Source organism: Bombus impatiens, unplaced genomic scaffold (genome assembly GCF_000188095.3).
Source record: "Bombus impatiens unplaced genomic scaffold, BIMP_2.2 scf_0382, whole genome shotgun sequence".
Taxonomy (NCBI): domain Eukaryota; kingdom Metazoa; phylum Arthropoda; class Insecta; order Hymenoptera; family Apidae; genus Bombus; species Bombus impatiens.
In genome coordinates this window covers 107,219-130,131 of record NT_176801.1, presented here as the reverse complement: position 1 = coordinate 130,131, position 22,913 = coordinate 107,219, and the positions used below count along the sequence as shown (strand labels likewise).

The 22,913-nt window shown below is 34.7% G+C and overlaps 2 protein-coding genes across 3 annotated transcripts in view; both read right to left on the bottom strand.

Annotated features, from left to right (window-relative positions):
• Window positions 1-1,261, bottom strand: part of LOC100742184 (protein amnionless-like) — a 10,122-nt gene extending 8,861 nt beyond the window's left edge. The window contains exons 1-2 of one of the 2 annotated variants that reach the window (XM_033320981.1): window positions 1,129-1,260; window positions 726-1,023 (exon numbers count right to left, since the gene is read on the bottom strand). In XM_033320981.1, coding sequence (XP_033176872.1) covers window positions 726-1,004 — 279 coding nt within the window. In that variant the 5' untranslated portion in view covers window positions 1,005-1,023; window positions 1,129-1,260. Of the gene's footprint in view, window positions 1-725 lie in introns of both variants that reach the window. The other variant, XM_012386291.3, reaches the window with a different exon arrangement.
• Window positions 1,262-2,664: 1,403 nt separating this feature from the next.
• LOC100747211 (allatostatins) lies at window positions 2,665-22,486 on the bottom strand. The gene is made up of 3 exons (XM_003489910.4): window positions 22,296-22,486; window positions 4,218-4,508; window positions 2,665-4,005 (listed from the first exon to the last, which is right to left on the bottom strand). The coding sequence occupies exons 2-3, from the start codon at window positions 4,476-4,478 to the stop codon at window positions 3,676-3,678; spliced, it is 591 nt and encodes a 196-aa protein (XP_003489958.1). The 5' UTR covers window positions 4,479-4,508; window positions 22,296-22,486; the 3' UTR covers window positions 2,665-3,675.
• Between the last annotated feature and the right edge of the window lie 427 nt (window positions 22,487-22,913).

The following is a 22,913-nucleotide window of genomic DNA, read 5'->3' as shown; positions in this document are numbered from 1 at the left end:
TAGTGTTTAGTGTTTAGTGTATAGTGTTTAGTGTTTAGTGTTTAGTGCATAGTGTATAGTGTGTAGTGTATAGTGTATTGTGTTTAGTGTTCAGTGTTTAGTGTTTAGTGTATAGTGTTTAGTGTTCAGTGTTTAGTGTTCAGTGTTTAGTGTTTAGTGTATAGTGTTTAGTGTATAGTGTTCAGTGTATAGTGTATAGTGTATAGTGTATAGTGTATAGTGTATAGTGTATAGTGTATAGTGTTTAGTGTTTAGTGTATAGTGTTTAGTGTTTAGTGGGGGAATTAACGAGGAATGGAAAAATTCTACTTACAATTAGTAAGATCAATTTCATTTTAAACTTGGTACTTTAATTTACCATTATTACAAATCTACCACCTGTCGAATATAAAAACAATTATCTATATTCGCATCTAGAATAATATTATGTTGTCAAAATATCAATTACTAGAATAGTAATTATTAATTATTATCAAAATAATAATATCAAAAGATTGGAAAATGAAGCTTAACAAATGTCAATTTCACCTGTGAATGTACCGTCGCGTTAATTTGTTACTATTTATAATATATAATCCGGTGACCTATGAACTGAATTTATAGTACGTATCTAACAATTAGTAATATTCATATTACGAAGCCAATCATCGATTAATTGAAATATCATACGTCTTTAGTCAGTTATTTATGTAATTATTGATTCACACGTGTTTCTTAATTCCTACCTGTAATTTTCCATTTCTGGGCAAGACCAAAGATCCAGATCTAGGTAAATCGATTCCAGACAGCCTTAAATCGATCGATTTTCCAATTCCCACTGCGTGTCTCATATCCAAGGGAAATGTCACGTAACTGTCTAATTCAGGTATCCGTTTCCCAATCCAATTTTCAGCCGTTTCCCATTCTAAATTTGGAAGCCAATGTTTCTCGACACCGAGAACTACTTTTATAATTAACAAAGATTGAAGAAATGTCCAAGCTTCGTAAGAAACTCCACATTTCATGATATCGAGCAACGGTTTCCTATAAATTAAAATCTTATAGATTTCTGAAATTTGTTATTCTTTTAACGACACTGATTTATCACGAGTAGCGTTAAAAGTTCTTTTAATTAATCGAAGATTTTACTTTTCAATTTCAATATTTGAAGCTTCGTACGAGTCGAGAGAGAAACGATTTTTATTAAAACGGTTCGATTAGAGTTTAGGCGAATAGGGACGAACGATCGTCGAGTTAAACGATCGGAAACTGAAGCGAATAATCGGAGTTGAAAGGGGGCGTGCGTAGAGATTTAGCAGCTGCTGCAGACTCGGCCTATTTATCGTGATAATTTCAGTTCCGACGATCTTTTTACAACGACGATGTAGAAACCCATTCGCGAACACATTTCTATACTTTGTGTCATTAGGAACGGTCAATTTTTCTATTTTTAAACTTCGAATCTTAATATAATATTACGGTGTCTTGTAACAATCGGACATTGCAAAAGGAAAACGTATTACTTTCGTGTTTGTTAATTTTCTAATTTTCATATTACTTGCTGTCTAAAAGCAACTTCTCGTATTTTCTATTACCAGAGATCTTCGATGTAATATTCTTATCCTTTAATTGAATTTTATAAGAATAACTATCTTTTTTTTGCTTTTCATAGGCGATTGAAATTCGATCGCTGCTAACTTTGAAATACGCAAGAAGACTAATTGCGAGCACAGCCGCGATATCAAAGCCGACACGAAGTCTATCTCGAATGATTCTGGAAGCATTCGCGTTTTTCGACGTTCAAAGTCCTTTGTTTATCCTCGATAAGGTTTGTCAAGGATTTTTAAGGCATCATCACTTTTCTCTTTTTTTTTCTTTTTTCCTTTTGAAGAACATTTATTGGATAAACATCTGGACAAAAGTTTAAACAAGGTTCGTCTAGAATATTCTTAATTCTGTAAAAATAATACTTAACTACAAGTATCTAGTATCTTTTATTCTGATGACAATCGAGATCTTACGTAAAACGGTAACATTCATAGGGATTTTTAAAGTACAGCGAATGTATGCAATTGCAGTGGATCGATGATTCTGTATATTTCGGTATGAACGATAGCTTTATTTAAATTCATAGTCGCAAATGGATATGAAAAAAAGGGATACAGAGCTGGGTAAATTCGATTTGAAAGCGAAACGACAAACCATTTCAGCGTTCCATCTCGCAATAACTTGTCAACCTAGATAAAATACCAGTTTATTTGAAACAACGTTAACAAGCTCCAGGACATTGCTGTTAATTTATAGAATTTCCTCTTCGTGCAACGAATAAAATTTATTTATATAAATAAAGTAAGGAATACACGATACATTCGTAGGTCTAAAAATGCTTTATTTTGGAAAATTGTCACAAGAACTGTTCATTTGTTATTTGAAATCGTCAAAGATAAATTATTCACCAAACATTATTTTTTAATGTGACATAGTTTATGTCGTTGTTATTGAAATTTACATTTATTACGTAATATATTATATGAACGTTACTTATTACGATAGAAATTATTTAATAACGATTCTCCGCTACTCAGCATTTTCGATATTATTTATTGAACGAATCTATGTACACGATATGAACCTTCTAATAAAGCATTTTCAAATCCATGTGTATAAATCTCAAAACACTCGTAATTCGATCGTTTCAAACATATTTTATTCGTACAAACGCCTTAACCACCAAGCCGAGCCAAACATCGCCATACAAAAATAATCACCACATCGACATCTTAGGTATTGTTTAAATAAAATATCTGAAAATCGATCGTTTAAATAACATGTTTTCCTTTTTAGATCAATTTTGTAATTATTCTTAAATAATTGCGCTTCGACGTATTCAAAGATGAATATGATTCTTCTCCGAATTATTTGATCATACCTTGTTCCATATTTGTTCGAGTAAATATTTTCTAGAGTAATTTTTCGCATGATTTCTGATTCTATTAGGCAAATTGTACCGAAGACACGAACTTCCTCGTACACGTTTATTATTCAAGTATACAATCAAAAGGAGGACTTGAAACGAGGAAAGCAAGATGACGTTTATTTCGTGAAATAGTCTGGATTTGTTATTTGTATATGCATGCAAAGGTATAATTTAAATGTACGCAGAGACAGTATTTAAATCGTTCCTTGGTACATTCCAAAGCGTTGATTGAAATAAAAAAGTATTATCTCGGCATAAGGTAAAATTCATTCTCGCGAAAATAAAGTTCGAACGAAAACAATTAATTAAAATCGACGCATCGCCTCAAGTTACGCTCCTTTATTTCCGTTTCAAATAACATTTGCCCAACTTTGACACGCCGCTTTTCCATTCGATTCAACCGTCGTCCAAACGATGGAACGATCCACCCAGCTCTGCGGTTACTTTTACTCATATAACATCGATCAAATTAAAAACCACCACCGATATTATCAGACGTAAAGAAAGAGAATTCGATAGGTAGATGATAAAAATGAAACGCAAAGCCTGAACAAGATGTAAGAGACGTTGAAACTTTCAAACGCGTCTTTATTGTTGCGTTATCGATATACTTCGTCTGACAATAAAACTCTGCGACATCGAATTAGAGCTACATTGCCATAAACGTCGGCGACACCATTCAAATGGATCGTCGAGCAAGACATCCTTCGCGAAGAGTCCTATTGCGACGAATTCTCCTCGTCTTCGGGCAGCCTCTTGCCAAGGCCAAAGTGATATCTCTGGCTCATCAAATCGTTCGGTCTCTTCGGTCCTATCGGCTGTCCGTTGTTCGGATGAGCCGCCCTCTTACCCAATCCAAAACTATAGGGCCTGCTACGTTTCGCCTCCAAAAGATCGTCCAAATTCTCTTGCGAATGATAAGCGAGATTATCCACGGGGAGATAGTCCATGTTTAATCTGACAGGGTAGTCCGAGTTATCGTTTCGTTTCCCTAGACCGAAGCTGTATTGCCTGCGTTTACCAAGACCGAACGAGTAGTCGCGTCCTCTCTGCAATTATTGAATTTAATTATTTCGTAGAATCGCATCTTAGAAGAATGGGTGGGTTGGCTATATCGAGAGAAAAAGGGCTATTGTACAATTTGCGCACGTTTATAATATTTTTCTTTTCGAAAGGAAGCTTCTAACATGGGAAAGTTTGATTAGAAAAATATATTGTTTCGTAATATGTAAAAGAATCTTCTTCTTAGGTATGTTCCTACCTTGTTATCGCTTGTGTCTATCCAACGTTTCCCAATACCAAAGTTGTACACTGGTAGCCTCTTATATTCGGAAACGTAAGTATAAGCTCTTTTGTCAGGCACGGAGTCGTCAAATTCCATAGAATTCAACATAGCATTATAATCATGAAGGTTCGTGGAATAAGGCGGTGCTTCTTCCATCGCCAAAACTGGTCTTTCCACGATCCCGATCAAATAAAGAAAAGCTATGCTCGACGTTAACAAACCTGTCCTAATCTTCATTGTAAAGTTCTCTTTCCGTTTAACTCTGTCCTGAAAAAGATAGAAATGCGGTTAAATATTGCAGTATCGGGGAAGAATCCTGGAGAAAAGGAGAAGACCGGTGAACTACAGGTAGAAAACAATAGAAGCGATGACGGGCCGAAGCAGATGGGAAATTCCTATGGGACATATACCCGTGGCCCTTTACGACATTGGTTAATTACAAAAGGTGTACTTGTCATCCACGTCTGTGGAACACATGTGAGTACTAGGAATACCAAAACCGTATTTACGACTGAGTTGCGACTAGTTGCAGTAGCGAGGAAGCTGCGATTAGTCGCGGGTTAATCAATTGTGAGCTGTGAGCTGTAAGTTGCGAGTCGTCAGTTGAGTCGAGTCGAGTTGAGAGCGAGTTGCGAGTTGGTTAATCGTTAATTGCCGAGTTGTTACGAGTTGCCAACTGTTAGTTCGTGAGTTGTGAATTATCGATTTAGTTGTCTTAGTTATATCGCATTTAAATCACAGTAAATAAATCCATAAAGATCATTGTTCCGTGATTTCTACAATATAATGTATAAATATAGAGTTTAATCAACAATTTATTATTTTATATTTAATCTCGCTTGATTGAATTTTTTATCGAAAGCTGTAGGATGTATTTTTTAAAAGTATGCAACCAACTATAGGAATATTTGTTGCCCAAATATCGTTTCATCGAAAACCATTCGAATCAGGAGATATTTTATCGGAATGAAAGCAATCTGTTTCCTAATTTCGAATTGGGTTTCAAAATTCACAAATCATGAATAGCAAGTGACACGACACATTGCCTCGAAAATTGCTTTCCCGTGTATCTAATCTGTTGAGAATTTCCACCTTCGTAGTCCGAATCCAGTTGCCGAAATTTCGTTGCCGACCCGATTTTATCCGAAAATTTTTCGTCATAATCACAACGCGGATTTACATCGAAAATGCAAAACCGAAACTCTTAGCGAGTTCACCGCGGAAAAGTTAAGTGATCTCATAGATATTCGATATCGTCGTTGTCATTATTTATTTAATCAATTATATATTTCCCAATGTATTGTTATACCTAGCAGAAGAATTATTGTATCTGTTTTAAATTAAACTTTCAAAGTTTTTTTGCTCGGAAGCAGTAAGTTATAGAAATTCGGGAATTTTTAAAAAGATTCCTCGGATAAATTGTTTTCTACATAGATTGGTATATTAACTTTCCACGAGAAGATGTATTTTTTAAAGAAATAGAAAGTTCAAATATTTTCGCGCTATACTGGTTCGTAATATTTATACAGTACAATAGTTTCCAGTATATTCGTTTCGCGTTTCTGACCACTGTCAGTCCATTTCCATTTATATTCCTTTGCGAATTTCTTTACGTTCTTCGCTTCCACCATATTTATTCCACTCCACGTATCACGTACTTTGAAAATACTTTACTTTCAAAGATCTATTCTTCTACGTATATTTCAGAATCCCGCGTCAAGTAAAATCTATAAAATAATACATTTTTTAAGTATTTTCAACTTACTTAATTTCCAAAGAATCGTGCCTTTCGTAGTATTAAAATTTGACAAAGTAACATTTTTAAATTTTTACTACTAAAAAAATCCGAACTGTCTTGGTTCTTTTAAGAACCAAAGACACGACTGAAGTTCCAATAAATTTCTATTATATTTTAACGATTGATCAAATTTTAACCGGGTAATTGATACAGGCTAGCAGATACTAAAACAGTTTTTCACGTCGACCGTTTCGTCTTCCTCTCTTTCTCTTTCTCTTTCTCTTTTTACAACAAACACGCGAGAAATGGTAAAACGATCACGGTTTACGATCCACGATTCAGCCGAAAAATCCGACGCTACCAACGATTCTTTCGAGAGCCACGAACGATTGTAAATCCTGTAAATTGAACGAGATGAGCTCCGGGAACGCGTATCCTAGTTTCCCGGTGTTGGCCTTTCGTTTCACTCGGAATTGCCACTTTAAATCGAGGCCGATTTAATTTCCACGGGTATCTCACAGAAATGAAACGTCCTGGTAAATGTTAGGTAGGTACCACTGAAATTTTCACGAGCTTCGCGAGAAATCTTGCTTCTCGGCGTACGAATCGATATTTTCAGAACTAATCTCACGAATCGACTGGCTCTAACGTACAGAGGTGTTAATAACCCTTTCTTCGAGAAAAATTGTTTTGCGCGAAACAACGACAAATTTCACTAAAGATACGTCTCTCTTAATACGGAGAAAGCTATTCTTTACAGGAAAGGTTCTCAAATTTTGCTACGTGACCATAAAATTGGAGAATGTGATCCGAAATTATGAGAATCAACGGTGTTGCAGTTGCGTTTTAGAGAAAAGTTTTTAGTCGAAATAACGACTTAGTCTTTGCTATAGATATTCGCTTTTTTCAATAATGACGATGAAAAAGAAATGGACCATGATGTTATATTTGCAGTTGTATTCTTATATTCTTCATGATAAATAAAAGAATAAAATATTCTTTATTTTCATTCCACGAAACGTCAAAATAAAGATGAACGATGATCAAGAAATTTATATTTATTTAATAGAATCATCGTTGTTGTGAAAATTCTTGACGTTTGATCATTTTCATTAGTCGTAATCAAGTATGACCAAGAGATACCGATATCCAGTGGACTTCTGTATCGAATATTGAACAGATAACCAATGATACGCGGTTTCAGTATCGTACAACAACACGTGTAATCGCTCATCCTAAATGCGACCACGAATTCCTAATGATTATCGGATTAACTGAGTTCCAATTCGCTTAAGCTCGATAGTGGCATCTCTCGTATTGAAGAGGCGCGATTCAATATTCTACAATATTGTTAAGATTGTCGTGCACTGCCTTGGAATTCTGTCATAAAATTGGTAATTTTATTTTTGAAAAATCCCAGGATAAATACGTAGTGAGAAGGTATTTTTCGTTGATTTTCGTTTTTTCCTGATAAAGTATTAATAACTACGATTAATATTTAAATAGCATTCACACGCTTGATTTGGTACATTTATTTTGATTAGTACAGTTAATTGGTAAGATCTTCGTAATTTACGTAAGGAAACTTTGCCAACAATTTCGGCAAAGAAATTTTTCAACGATTTCCTCGATTTAATAGAAATTCGAAGACCGAATTCTTCGATACTTCGATATTCGCGAACAGAATTTCCACAAATTAATAGAAATACAACTCTCTGGAAAACTTGGTACGTATAATCAACGTAGTTTCATAGAAATTCGAGAGTAAACTCTGATAAACGAGAAACCCTATAAAATTGCATCGCAACAGGTGCCTCGACTCTCTCTCAACCAATGAATTTAGTTTTTAATTACAGCGACGCTCGTATTTTTATTGCACGAGAAATATCAATTCGCCGGACTTTCGTCCCGCCGAGTTAATTCGCCGGCGTAAATCTGCCTTTTCGATCTTCGCTGGATGAAGATGCATTAGCACGTAAAAAAAAAAAAAAAGAGAGAGAGAGAGTAAAGAGGAAGAGAAGCGAGAAAAACGAAGAGGAATAGAAAGTTCCCATAAAATTGCAAATTGCTTTGAATAATCATTCCGTCTCGATTCATCAAAGTTCTTTTCTATGGCTTTTCCACGCGAATGTGATGAGTTTCGGGTTACTGGACTGGCAAAAACGTTGAAAAGAGGGCGTGAAAGGAAACGGGAAGATGGGTATGCCGAGATGTGATTTATCTGATTCGTTTGGGGACATCGATCACGTGTCTTGTATCGTGCTTCGTATCGATTATCCAGCTGCTTTGAATCAGCCTGTTCCACGTGTTTGCTGCGTGTACTTTGAGAGATCTGCTATGTGTTCATTTTTTCCTATTTTTAATAGTCTTTCCGTAAGCAATGTTTTGTGTTACGACAGGTATTTGCGTTTCCATTAATGCTCCTTTAGAGGCGAACAATATTTCTCGCGTTCTGACTATTCTCTTTGGACACTGTGTGCAGCGATAAGTATTTCTGTTTTACGTAATTCTTAATGTTTTTAACTTTTTTAATAATTACTTTTAATAGGTAAAACGAATCTCTATTTAAGTACCGATTCTCTAGTCGTATCCAAAAATATAAATCTTCGCATTATGCAGTTTGATTTATTCGTAATTTCGAAATACACAAAATGCCAAAAATAAGCGAGTGTCTGGATACTTTGGAGTTTCTTCCCGAGGAAACCTGTACCGATGATCTTTGCTGAAAAATTATTTCCCTTCCTACTATGGCGTTTCTTTAATCCGCGAAGAAACTCCTAAAAGGCTTTCGTAAATCTCGCTTACTCACAAGTTTTAAGTTCACGAGCTACGACGTCGTTAGGTGGTAATCTCCAAAGTGATAGAAGTGCAATTTTACAGCCACTGTCTTAATCTTTAAAAAAAATTTGGTAATTATATACTCCGTGGCATTAGAGTTTCTTTAAACATTTTAAAATAAAGTTCAGAAGTTTCCTCTCGTTATTAAATTATCGAAAGGTACGATTACGTCTGAAAGAGAAGAAAAAAGATATTGGACTGTGTCATTAAAGGCTCGTGTACGTAATTCTGAACGTATTTTTTCTTTCATAAAATCGAACTGGTATTTATTTTTCATTACTGCGTCTCTTATTCTGAAATTAACTATTCTAATAATGTATGACAAAATAAACGACTTCTTGCTATAATACAGTTATTCGTCGTGACAGGTTTCTCTCCTAATAACGTAGTAACTTATCGTTAGTATAGTAATCTCTCTTCTAAAGAGACTTCTAACTGCTTTCCATTATACAGAGCAACGTACATTCACGTACTGCTAAATGATACGGAATTCGATATACTTGTAGCTAATTAATTAGTACTATAATAAAGTAAATACTATAATAGATACAATGGCGTACAAGTACTTTTTACAGACACCGTATATGCTTAACAAGATCGTGCCAAAGTCGATCACAAAAATTCCAACTTTTTATCAAAAAAAGAACGACGACAAAATGTTCCTTGAAGGAATTAGAAATAAAAGTACAAGCATCGCTCCAATCGCCGCGAAATACGATAGATGCTTCTTTGAATTACGAACAAAAATCAAAAATGAATATACTGAAATGAAAACACCGACTGGATACGTAAGAAAATCGCGACGGTTGAAATCGTGTCAATTTCAAAAACGAATTGCCAAAGTTCTCTCGAGTGCTGTCGTGTGACGTTTCCGGACCAATTTCCGCGTTTCCCCGGCAATTAAATATCGGACAGTGCAACGTAAGTGTTCAACTATATACCGGTCGTACGTGTTGGTCGAATGAAATGGACCATCATCAACGTATGCAGACATATGCAAACAAGTACGCATCGCTGGATCGATAGCGCAGGAGTCATACGGAATGTGTCTGACTGGTCTGACTGGACGACGAGCTTAATTCAATCGTCACTTGGGAAAGTTTCCGATGGACGACAGTTGGCAGGGCTGAAACGGCAGTGATTCGACTATGTTTCGAAAACCATTGGCAAATTCGTGAGTTTCTGATTGACATCTGTGTCAGAGGTTTGAGACGTCACGCTGCCAAGTTGTAATTTTAATCGTTTCCGCCACATGTTGCTATTATTGGTCATTGACCATTTCCATATAGTTAACATACTTTTTCAGAACTTTGTTACGAATTTGTGGTTGTGTTCTAGTGATTCACTGTTGACTCGAACTTTTAGTAAATGAGAAATATTTGGTCTCTATAAAAATCAAAAGAATTAAATATAAGGTTTCGTTTAAATCCAAAATACCTTTCTTTGAACTATTTCTGATAATGACGGTGTTAGCTGTTCGATGCTTGCGATTTTCGCGTCTTTTATTTTGCTAGCTTTTAATTCAGTTCAGTTATAACAACTTAATTTCAATCGAATTTTTAATAATTTCGCGATATTCTTCTGTTCTTTTTCATAGAAAATTATTATATTTCACGCATAGTGCTTTTTTATAGAAATTTCTGCATACGTAGTTCTTTCTCGGATACAACTTCCTTACGTAAGAGAAACGTAACTCTGATCATTGCCCTGTTACGAAAAATCTGTTTTCAGGAGAACGCGTGATAAAGAAGCGCTTTACGTAATATATCGAACGTGATATTACGGAGATGGAACTTACGAGATTAATAATTGTTTTATTTACTTTCGTTTACTTTACTTTGTTCTCTTTTTTACTTCGTCGCTTATTCATTAGCGATCTCATCTGTATTACACCAATCGTAGTTTAACCGGATGCTTTGGAAAAGCACAGTGGAAGACTGGACGCAGGATCGCTTTTTAGTTCGCGACAGGAAGCCACCCCCTATGATATACTTGGTAACCGGAAATGCGATTAACGCGTGCTCCGTTGCAAACCCATCGACGATTCGTTAATGAAATTTTAAGTTGCCTCCGATAGACCCTTGTTGATAGACACCCACTTACCTTCGCCCTCTTCATCCGATTTAATGAAATTGGTCTCGTTGACCAAATGAACGGACTTTCCTGAGGGAATTCAAGACGTGATAGGGTAGGTCTTTTTTGATGGTCGAGTAGTGGTTCTTTTTCTGTTTCGAAGATACGTATAACGTCATTATTATTTAGGAACTATCGTTTCATTTACGGAGAAATATAATTTCATTTCGTTTAGATGAAATCACTATAATATAATTATATCACAATATAAAAACTGCATCTTCGTTTTTATTCCTTCATCAACATTTTCCTAATATACCCTACTTGATCCCATTAACGTTTTTACCTATCGCTAGATCCTTTAAGAATTTTCTTGTTCCACTGAATCTTTAAAAGCAATTTTTACGATCTTTCTACATAAACGGAAGGAGTAGCTAGTCCATGAACAATATACGAGAACTCGAGTAGGAAAAGCTTGAGACGCGTTATTGTTGCGATTATCATCGATCTCGTCGATAGACTTGTGAACAGGTACATGCGTATACATGCTACTTCGTCCCGGAAACGAGATTATCCTCGCTTCTCGATATTTCTCCCTCGAGAGAGAGAGGAAACGCGCCCCATGTCGTGAAATTAAACCTTGTTAACGTGTCTTCCATATTCCACTGCCCTTTACGACATCGCACTAGCTTCCGGTACAGCAGAGACGACTAAATTCCACGAACTAATTCCAAAACAACGTAACAATCTCCGTTTCTTTAATTTTCTATAACAACATTTCCGATTCCTCGAACTTTCGATTGGAAATTCCACTTCGTAAATTGTTTGAATCTCTTGTTTCTCGTATCTTTGTCGAATCGTTTGAATTTTTAATTTCTAAATTCTTCGCCGAAGCACGCAGAAACAAAAATGCTATAGTTAGGTCACCTACGTTATTTTGATGGAATCGATGCGATGCAACTTGCGCATCGAAGAGAGAAAAGGCAGACGATCATCGTGTCTCTTTGTAAATTTGATTGTTCCAACTATTTGATCATAATTGCACGAGTCACTGTATATGTAGCACACTGTACAGCACGATAACGAGAAAGAATAAAGACGGACAGCTGGAACAAGTTGACGTAGATATCGAGACACGGTCAGTAAATTTTACGCGAAGCACGTCATGAAAGTAACGTAGAGAAAGTAGAAATACGGAAAAGAACGATACGACGATGAAACCGTGAAGCTGAGCAATCATAAAAATCGTAATGTCACGTTGCATCGAAAGGCGAATTTCACGAGCGGTGGATCATTATCAATGACGACGTTGTCGATGAAAGTGATAGCGATCTTGTTAACGGACCAAATATCGCTTCTTTCCGCACTTTTGTTCTTTTACTTTCTTCGAGGCGAAATGTCAGATTTCCAATTTTATCTCGGCGATGGGATACTGTAATGTTTAAAATTTATAGAGACGAATTACCATTTTAATTCATTTCTAGAAATAAATAGGTTTCGGCAAACTTCTTCGTACTTGGGGCGATTTCATGGTTTTTGGACGAAAATCGACAATCATTGGGACGATTTGACATTGAAAATTTCGATATTAAGCATCGACTAAAAAGAATCTTGTATTTTCTAAATACGAATTTATGCCTGGTATCTGAATCTAAAGTTCTTTATCGTTGTTGTCGAAGAGACAGATTGTTGTATTCGATACAGCAATTTTTAATCTTTTATTTGTATTTTACGGTATTATTAATATTTGAGAGAATGGGAAACAAATTTCTTACATTAAATTTTGCGTTCTGTAATGTTGGCAATTGCGGAAAACTTCCAGTGATAACATCATCATCACCGATATAGTTTTTACAAAATGTAATTTCATGTGAAACTTTGACAAATGCTAAAATTTAGGACAATAGTACGAAACAGTTACATCCTATCGTTGATATAATTTTTCTAATGTTTTATTTAGATAGTACAAAGATTCTATAAGTATTAATATTTGGAAACGTACAAGGTAAATATTATAATAATTAGAGGGACGCTTCTAATAACCAGAGTTTCATCCAAGTTCCAGATTATACTATTTTAAAGGAAATTACTATTGAAAGTTTCGTCAAAGTTGCAAAAAGGGGAAACTACGAGTAGTTTCGCCTTTCGCTAGTTTCCTTTCTTGATGCGTCTGATTGAAATACAATACAAGGGACCGCTACATTATGGCAGAGAATTTCCAAGTTGTAGCACAGTTCGAACACAAGACGAGGCGGTAAAGTGTGGTTTCGCATTCGAAACTGTTAGATAGCCGTGTTTGTGGTCATAAATCGTGTCATTGAATTGGGTCAAGCTTTCCGTTTAACGTACATTTATAGAGAGAGATCAGCCATAAGAACGTGGAATATTAATAAATTGCTGGTAATCCTATGCGATAATACGATTTACTGGACGAGAGAAAAAGGAAAACTGAGGAACAATTTTTGTACAATTTTGAATATGATAAATTTAAACACATTTAAATTTAAATTTTTTGGGACGTAGAGAATTCAAAATTTTAAAAGTTGGGGATAATATTGGATAATATTGGAAGATTTAAGTAATATAGGTCAACGATCGCCGCTAGTGAAGTTGCTCAATGTCATGAAACAAATTCTATTTAATCTTTCTCAATCCTAATACCTCAAGGTTTAAGTAGTATGGGTCAAGGATCGGAGCTACGGAAGTTAGCCAGTGTTACGAAGCCAATTCTACTTAATCTATTCTAAAGAACTAAAAGATCGCTGAATAAATACAAACAGAAGCCAGGAATTATCTCTTCCGAAATGATCGGTAGAACGAGGTATAATTAAAAAAATTTATTACATATCATTGTAAATATTCTGTTTCGTCGATTAAATCAACGCGAGAAATATAACGATTGCTTATTCCAAAATAATCAATTGAATTTTATAATCTGCCACCTGAAAAATACATAAATTGACAAAATATCGCTAAATCGATTCGAGTTGCGATTAATCATTTCTATTTGTAATAAAATCAGTTCACAGCGTTGAACTAAAATCTAGAGAAAGATGGCTAGACTGACAAATCACCGAGTAAATTCTCAAAATCTGCGAATTATTCATCGCGAAATGAACAGCAATCCTTGCTACTTAAGCGATCGCGAGAACAGAGCAATTTACATAGGTTATCAAAGAGCGACACATATTAAAGCAGAAAGCCACGCAGCACCAAACAGAGAATTGTTATTAAACGACTGGTAGTAAACTGAAAAGTTGTCGTGAGCTAGTGGTTCGTCGTGGCAGGCTGATTAGCCCACTTTCAGATTTCATACGCGCGAGATAAGCAATAACTGTGCTCTGCACGTTGCTTGTAAGCTACAAAAGATTCGCTAATAACGCTGTTTTAATAACCTCGCCTGATCCGTGCTTTTCCTTTCTACTCCACCCACTGCTCTCGTTTTCTCGTCGTTTGGGACACAATGTTCATGGAAACGCGCGAAAACGATCGTATTACGAAGATGTCATAACAGAAATTAGGAGATAAAGAAATTCTAAATTGAAGTAGCAAGTAGCAATTGATATTGATCGACGCATAGACATAAAGTATTTTACGTGTTTTTCCGATATACGATCATTTTATATTGTACACGATCTATTTTATGTTCTGTTATTCTCTGGTTTACGATCATTTTATGATAATAATAAGCGTTTGTAATAAGTGTTTATGTGCGGTCGTCAATATTTGTTGAAGCGTTGTATTGTCGCGATGAAAGAAAACTTATCTTCGTGATTGTATTATTTTGATGAAAGCGATCCTGCACATACAAATTAGACACTTGTAAAATGTTTGATTTCTAAAAATTTGTAAACATATTTAATAGGAACAAAATAGTTAAAATATACGTAATTGATACCATAGACAGATAGATATAGTATATAAATATTTATAAATAATCAATGCATGCGATACTTGGAATATAAATATTTCGAATATGTTTCTTTATCGTTGACAGTTCACGTAATTACATTTAGAAAAGTGTTATCTTGCTTAATACCAGCGTAGTAATTTACGAAGTCAATAAAAAATATTAAATAAATTACGACTCGTAGAAAATTCTCCAAAACTATTTAAATTATTGATAGAAGAAAATAAAAAGCAAACGAGTAAATATTCTTACGGTTTAGAACATTTTTAAACAATTGCAAAACCTACAAACGCGTTCCTGTACTAACGTTGACCTGTACTAGCTGAGATCGTTGACTTATACTACTTAAATGTTCCAATATTTCCGAATTCATCGAATGTTCTCACAAAAAAATTGTAAATTATCTGGAAGAAAATAATAAAAGGAAAGAATCGGACTCTGGTAAACTCTCCGTCGCTCTAACGTTTTTCGATCGTATCATAAACTCTCCGCACACCACAACAGATCGATCGTAACAATTTGCACGGACTTGTATAAGATTCGCGCCAGGATCACGAAATAAATCCGTTTTCTAGATCTGTAACACAATTTGTAGCGAGTCAAAAGGCATTCACTGTATACTTCTATCACGTGCGATCAAAGTTTCGACCAATATTCTCTTAGAATCTTAACAACTCGGACAGCACGAAAACTTCGCGTCCGATTGGAACATTCGATTATTCCGTGGCCTCGAAAGAAGAGGCGATTGCTTCCATGGAACGAAAGTTTCGATATCAATTTTATTGAACCAGTGACGCCCGTAAATAATAAAGAAGATATTACGAGGAACTCGAAGTTTTAGTCTTGTCGTCGAGATAATTAAAAAATCTTACTTTAGTCAAAGAGTTAGTCGATACTTGTGCTGAACGCTGCTAATGAATTTCCGATCCTTTTGTTTTAAATTCTGTTTGAAACACGAATTACGGTGAAAGTTTGAGTGACATTCTAAATAACGATCTTGTGAAATTTTCAAGATCTATATAGTAAGGTATTTTGAGACCTAAAGAGTTTGTGTAAAAATTTTACGTTTAGAAGTCTATTCTTAGAAATTTATGTATTCGTTCATTTTGTTTCATTTTTTTAAATAGAGGTACATCCTTCGGGCGTATCGAATTGACTTAGAGCTAAAAAGTTTGATGGGAGTAACGATTTATTGTCAGAGGATATTTACTAAAGAAAGATCCTGTGCATATTAATTGGACCATTTATGGGAACATAAGTGTCTGGAAATAACGGAGGAATAATAAAAATGTTGCCGCTGACTGTGAGAGAATTTTCTTGACTACCTTCCTTTATTTTTTGAATAATAAATTATCTACTATTTTTGCTTATGTAATATTACGCTATGTTTTTATCGTTATTTATTTTTTATTTATTTATACGTAGATTTTTAATGACATATATATATATATATTTCTAATTAGTAACAGGAGTGGTATGTTTTCAGTAAAATTGTTCGAATCGAAGCGACGCGTTCGTGTGACATTTCCGAATCAATTTAACAGCTTTCGATGACCCAACGCGGTTAAAAACATATCACCGTAAAACTTTCCGACGGTTCGAATAGTTATTCGAACGAAATCATAGTTTCCAATTCTACAATATTCGTTAGGTAATTCTTTTAATCACAAGCTTTAACTTTTCAACATGAAATTCTTCCTCCATATATTATTAGTATTAGTATTAGTAGGTCCATAAGTATTACGCTGTGAACTTATTTAAAAAACCTACCCGATGGTTTCGGGGAAATTATCTAATTCTCCGTAAAAATTTTAAAGCAATTTCATTATTTCTGACACCTCATGTACAAGAATAATAATTATATATATCATTGCAGTTTAGGAATGCCGATGGTCAATTGTCACTTATCAATTTATTTGTGCAAATGATTTAATTAATTTGAATAAATAATCAATTAAATAAGTAGATATATTTCATAGTAACAACTACGAGAATACAGTAATTAAGAATGAAAAACGAGAAGAACGAGAAGTGCGATAACGGTTCCAAAAAAATGTATGTGCCTCTTTTGTCCGATTCCTGTGGTAATTTATATTTCAATTGCATCGAAATAAAATGGTTTTCCTTTTTCGTATACGAGAATAATCCCATATACGGTGTGTATATTCAGTAGTAATTATTCGAACGATACAAATCTCGTATTTAATCGTACTGTGATTATAAAAGCTAAACGATTGTTATTTATCTATATACGTTTGTGAAAATACATTATATACGTTATCCTCGTTATTCAAATAATGTTTTAAAAGAAAAACTCTTCGTCTCTGATTTCGAAAGGTACACCCAACGACATTCGTATCTTTTTTACTTTTTTTTTTAATTTATTCTTTTAAAAAAGATTTAAAAAATCTGTATTTTTTGTCAAAATTCTACACGTGCTCTTGCTGTTCTTAACGCACGTGATTCTCCATTGGCAGACTACATGTTTATGTAACTAAATATACAAATAAATATGCGAACATATACAAAATATCTATACACAATATGAAAAAATCGTAAAAATGAGTATTGTTTCCATTATTGAAAAGATAAAACAAATCTAAATATTTAAATACCATTTCTTTATTTACATTCGTGAAAATATTTATTTTTATAGCATATCCATCAGGACAACGAATGCTAATTTTATTTACATTTGTCGCAACTAATTGAAGCAAGATCAAGCGATTGTTTATGTAATTAGAATAATCAACAGTAGTCCATGACTCTTCTCATTAACGAATAACTCATTTTTAAACTCGCTATTTTCCCTGAGCAATTAATCAAGTTACTTCGGCATTGGCTGGAAAAAAGTAGGGTGATCTTGTTTCTTATTACGTTTTTATTCAAACTCTCATCAATGCTTGTTCACATTGGCACAAAGCTCGAATTTAACGTCGTTACACGTTACTAACGGGTGTCACGAAAGAAGAGATACTTTTTTGTTGTATCGTCGTTTGTCTTTTGCGGCTGCATCGATCATTAGTTAACATTCGTGCATCGTGGATCATACAATTTTATTATGCATCGTTCTTGACGCCTCCACAGCCTGTCGCTATAGCGAAAATTTATTATCCAAGTCAGCCATCCGTTATACAAACACAAAGTGGGCTATGAGAAATTTTTGTTCGTAGACACGTCGCAAACAAATCGATCATTCCTCGCATAATTAAAAATTTTGAAACTCTTTTTACCTTTTATCGTGACTGACAGGTCAAAGAGATGTCGTGTTCCATTAATAAACCATTAATAAAATGAAAATACATATATTCTTTTAAGTATAAATATTTGCAATACATCTAAAAATAGTTTAGAAATAACGAATTCTATCTGCGTGATGCAAAAGAATAGCGAAATAATTACGAACGCGAGCACCAACGTTTTCGAGTTGACGAACAATCTGCCCAACGATCGGTCAACTGTTTTTATACGGGGTAGAGAAACGTTCGCTATGTTTGAAGACAATGTTTTCGCGTGGCAAACACGCAAACACGGGAAAATGCCCTGGCGATAAATAATAAATGAGGAATCATTTTCAAGCGACGATTGAAATATCTTTTAGGAAAAAAAAGTGTTTTGTTATTCAGATAGAAAAGTAACATTTGACATTTCACCCCAACTGTTACAATGTGTACGATGATTTTAATAAATCTTAATAACTTCGTAAGCAATAGTTATCGCATCATAAATAATTAAATACGTGTTTTTACAATCCATTGAACATTGAGAAAATATCGATTGTCGTAATATTAGATGTATCCTTGACTGTTTACGAAAGTTCATAAATTTATCATCTAATTTAGGAGACTTATACCTCCGAATCTGACAATTAACTTCTTATACAACAAGTGATGTCAAAATTAAGAAATCAACAAGAAAAAGGTACATATATAATTTGTATGGAATGTAATGCGACACAACTAAAATAACAAAATTTCATTTGAATGTCTTCGTAGGTAAATTCTATTTATGATCATGTAAACTTATTATTTCTCCGTAATTTAGTATTGCTTTACTATACGTGGAATTTTAAACAAAACGCGTTAATTACTCCTGTCCCAGAAAATGATCATGTCCGATAAAAAGTAATCCGCTGATTATGAAGCTAGTAACAAAAATGAAATTATTAGATGGCCGAAAATGCGATACTTATTAGAATACGCATGTAAATTGAAGAAAGGATTCTACGGAGATTGAAATTCTTCAAGTGCTAGTGTTAATAAGAAATTCCTTCGCAGAAGTTTCGCGCCCCATCGTAATTTAGTAATTTGACGAATCTTGGCACACGGAATAATAAGGTTTTCCATTAAAAGAATAATCTTTTTTGAAGTATCCTACGTTAAATCAAACCATCTATACTTCATACAGCTATAATTGATTCAGTTACAAGCGATGAGAAAAAGAACCAGTTGCCGTCAATCTCACGAGAAAAGAAAAGAAAGATTAAAATTACAATTTATAATTTTTTTTTTTTTGAAACAGTGGTTAATTGTTTTCGCCGAGTGTACTCGTTTCTTTCATAAAAAGCACAACGAGTTGTCATTTTGATTTCTTCGTCGAAAAGAGCAAACTGCTAACGTTACTTTTGTACCATGCGATTTGTCACCGATGGGTACGTTCTCGCAAAACTTTTCTGTCGTCTCTTTTTACAACTGTACTTTTAGAATTCTTCCGGACTGTCTGTCACGTTTACTATGACCGGAGACATTTCGAGTCGGGCACTGCTTCTCATTCCAGCACTCCGTCCTCATCTTTTCTAACTTTTTCCACAGTTCTAATTTCTCTGTCTACTTTCCTTCGTGTTTCTTTTCTTCTTCCAACGACTTTTTTCCCAATGGTGCGGATAGTAAAAATTGACTCGACTTTTATCTACACGCTGCTTCCAAGATATGTGACGATTAAGAGAGCGAAAATATAGCGATACGATATAATTTAATATCTTTAATGTCAGCGTTATAAACTCGTTCGCGTTTCTTTAGGAGACCATCAAAGTTTAATCGCTAATTATATCGAGAACTATAACTTAATATATTAAGAGATGATTAGATATTTGAATTTAATTAATTTTACGAAAAATTCGCTCAATAAGAAAGTATGAACGTTCAAAGAGGGAAATGAAATATCGTAAACATTATAGAAATTAAAATTTAATACACTGAGGAATTATCGAAAAGTTGAATTTAATGTTATAAACAATCTATCGAATTCCTGCCTAACGCTGCTTTCATTAGTATTTCAAGAACGTGCTTAAAACATAGTTTCCTCTTTCGAGCAACAGGTGAGCGTTTTGTTGGTCTCATGAATAAAAAATCGCCTCTTCTCTCCTTTTCTGCCTCTGGCTGATTGATGTTACGGTCTTCACCCCTTAATTTGTGAAGTCAGATGTGACTAACAGCTAGGTATTTTAAATTTCCGTATCCATCTATGTCCTTCGCGATACAAACCACGAATGGCATTTATCGTATAAAATGTAGAATCTAAATTTAATCTAAATCAACTAAATCTAATCTAAATCATTCGTTCAAACTTCGATCATCTCGACTTTCAATTTTTATAATATTCCGCTTTCCAATTTTCAATATTTCACTTTAAGCCTTCGCTCTACTCTATCGTAAATAAATAAAATCACCAACAATTTCAGTAGTAAATTTCAAAAATTTTCGAATAAAATATCTCGAGTTATCCAGAGATTGGAAATCTGATGGTTCTTGAACAATTCTCTATAAATTTTCTATAAATTCGCCACGCTATTGGCATAGTAAGATAATTCTAGCGAATGCCACACGAAATTACAAATATCAAAAGGGAGAGACTTTCACTTCTTGCGCTGTACTGCGTTTAAAACGATTAGAGTTTCCGCTTTGCGCCGTAGTCTTGCAAATTACGAATCGTCAAATTTCTCAAGAGATTTCGTTCGCGGAGTAGGCGTCTGCATTAACCAAATTGAATGGACGTCTCAAAAACGTTGTAAGGACGCTTCAATTGCAATTGCGTTAGACAGGTCCAATATCTCAACGTTAGTATTCGGCTGGAACAACGTCGCGTTAAGCAAGGAATATCCCTTTTATAACATCGCGCTCGCTTTATTACATGGGGATCCTAATTGTGTGGAACGGTATGGAAGTATCCATCCCATGGAATCCAATTACGCTCGAGTTTTTTCAAGAGAGAATTCGTCGATTTTTGGCGCAACAAACTTATAGATTCGAAGATAAATAGAACGTCACGTTTCACGAAAATTTGATCGATGAAACTGGACGAAGATTCAAATTTCCTTCTATTCCTTTACATTCGCGTTATTTCTATTCGTAGCGGGAAATATTCTTCCTTTTTGTGGTTTTTTCCTTTTTGTTCGTCTAAATCGTTTCACAAAGGACTTTTTCCACGTCGTGTTAAATATTATCTTAACATTGACATCGTTGGATCTGTACTTGATCTCTATTTCTCGGTAATTATTTTTCACAAAGCTCACATTTTCCTTCGGATGTACGAAACGAAATTCTATCCTAGAAATCTAAAAATTGCATTCTGTGTTTGAAATGTATTTCAAATACGACACTAAAATACAAACCAAACCAATAGAAACTACAGTTCGTAATTTTTGTCAAATCATCCCTAAATCTAAAAACAAAATTCTAAACGTTTCAGAATTGACAATTTCTATTTTTCGAAAGGTAGATCGAAAGCATCGAATACCTTAAATATCATTGTATCAAGATCTTCACACGAAAATTGTATCACTTATCACAGTTTTCCACCTAATCACCTCACTACACCCCCTATAAATCTTCAAATAGTCATTATCAAGCGTTAAGAAGCAAAATTTAATATACAACTTCAAAATCATCTTACGGGTGAAATAAAATACTATTAATAGAAACTATACTTCCTATTTCTCAATTGTCATATTGCGTTATATGCACATTTGTATTTAGATTTTCAACCCAAACCCATAGGACGAAATTCTAATTTTTTAAAATTGTCTCATCGCATCATAGCCAAAGCCATCCCCATCGCCAATCTCTCCAATTCTCTCCCATAAAATTCGAACACTATATTTATATGAATGAACTTTTTCAATCTTCTCACCTTTTTCTCGAAAAATTCAACTCCTACAATTATATACTAACGCACAGCTTATATGAATTCTCAGGAAATAACACCAACTTGTCTCGTAAACTTCGATTCCTATTAATTATATCGATTCATAAAGAATCCTATCGATTTTCTGTCACAAAATCAAACCTGTATATTTATATTCCTGTTCGTAGCTCGTACGAGTTATTTTCAAAAAGAAATCCCAACACCAATGTTTTCTTACAAAGTTCAACCGCTATAACTATTCACAGCTGATACGTCGTAGGAATTCTCCAAACAATCTTTCCACCGAACGAAATAGAAAAATAGTAAGAAAAATACACCGGTAGCCGCGATATCGAAGAAACGATCAGCTCACCTGTTGCTATAGAAGCGAAGTAGACGATGTATCGAGGTGGATGTTCCCTTGGGAGTCGAAACTGTAGCTCCGTTTCCGTTTCACGTGGTTCACAATCGTAGATAAGGTGTTCGAGGTTGAGTATACGATGCCGAGCGCCGCGAGTTTGCTGTCTACACGAGATATGCCGATCAGGGCATCGCGACGCCACCCTTTATACGCGTGTAAGCCGCCTGTGTGCCGTGGGCCGCGCGTGTCGACTACCCCTCTGCTCTTCTCGATCTCCATCTCTCTCTGTCCAACCCTGATCCTGGTATAGTCGTCTTTTTCGCACACACCGTGTGCGCATACGCGCGCTTCTCGCGATCGGCATTCAATTCTCTTCGTCGCGAGCTGCCTTCGAAGTCGGTTTGATAAAATACGTGCGAACAACTCGGTTCTATTTTATTTCTTATATTTAATTTATTGTCTCGTTGTTCTTTGTTGCTCTGTTAAGCAGAACTTTGGAAATGTCGTTTCAAGTGAATAAATAAATTTGGACGGAGAAAGGGTGGAGAATAGGTTTCTCTGGTCAAACGAATTTAAAAAGTTTTGTGAGATGGTTGATTTATGGTGAAACGTAGTATTTTTTGTTGTCGT

Coding starts and splice junctions, on each gene's coding strand:
- LOC100747211 (XM_003489910.4), bottom strand. CDS start 4,478: ATGAAGATTAGGACAGGTTTGTTAACGTCGAGCATAGCTTTTCTTTAT. Junction 4,006..4,217: donor TAGACACAAGCGATAACAAG/GTAGGAACATAC, acceptor CAATAATTGCAG/AGAGGACGCGACTACTCGTT.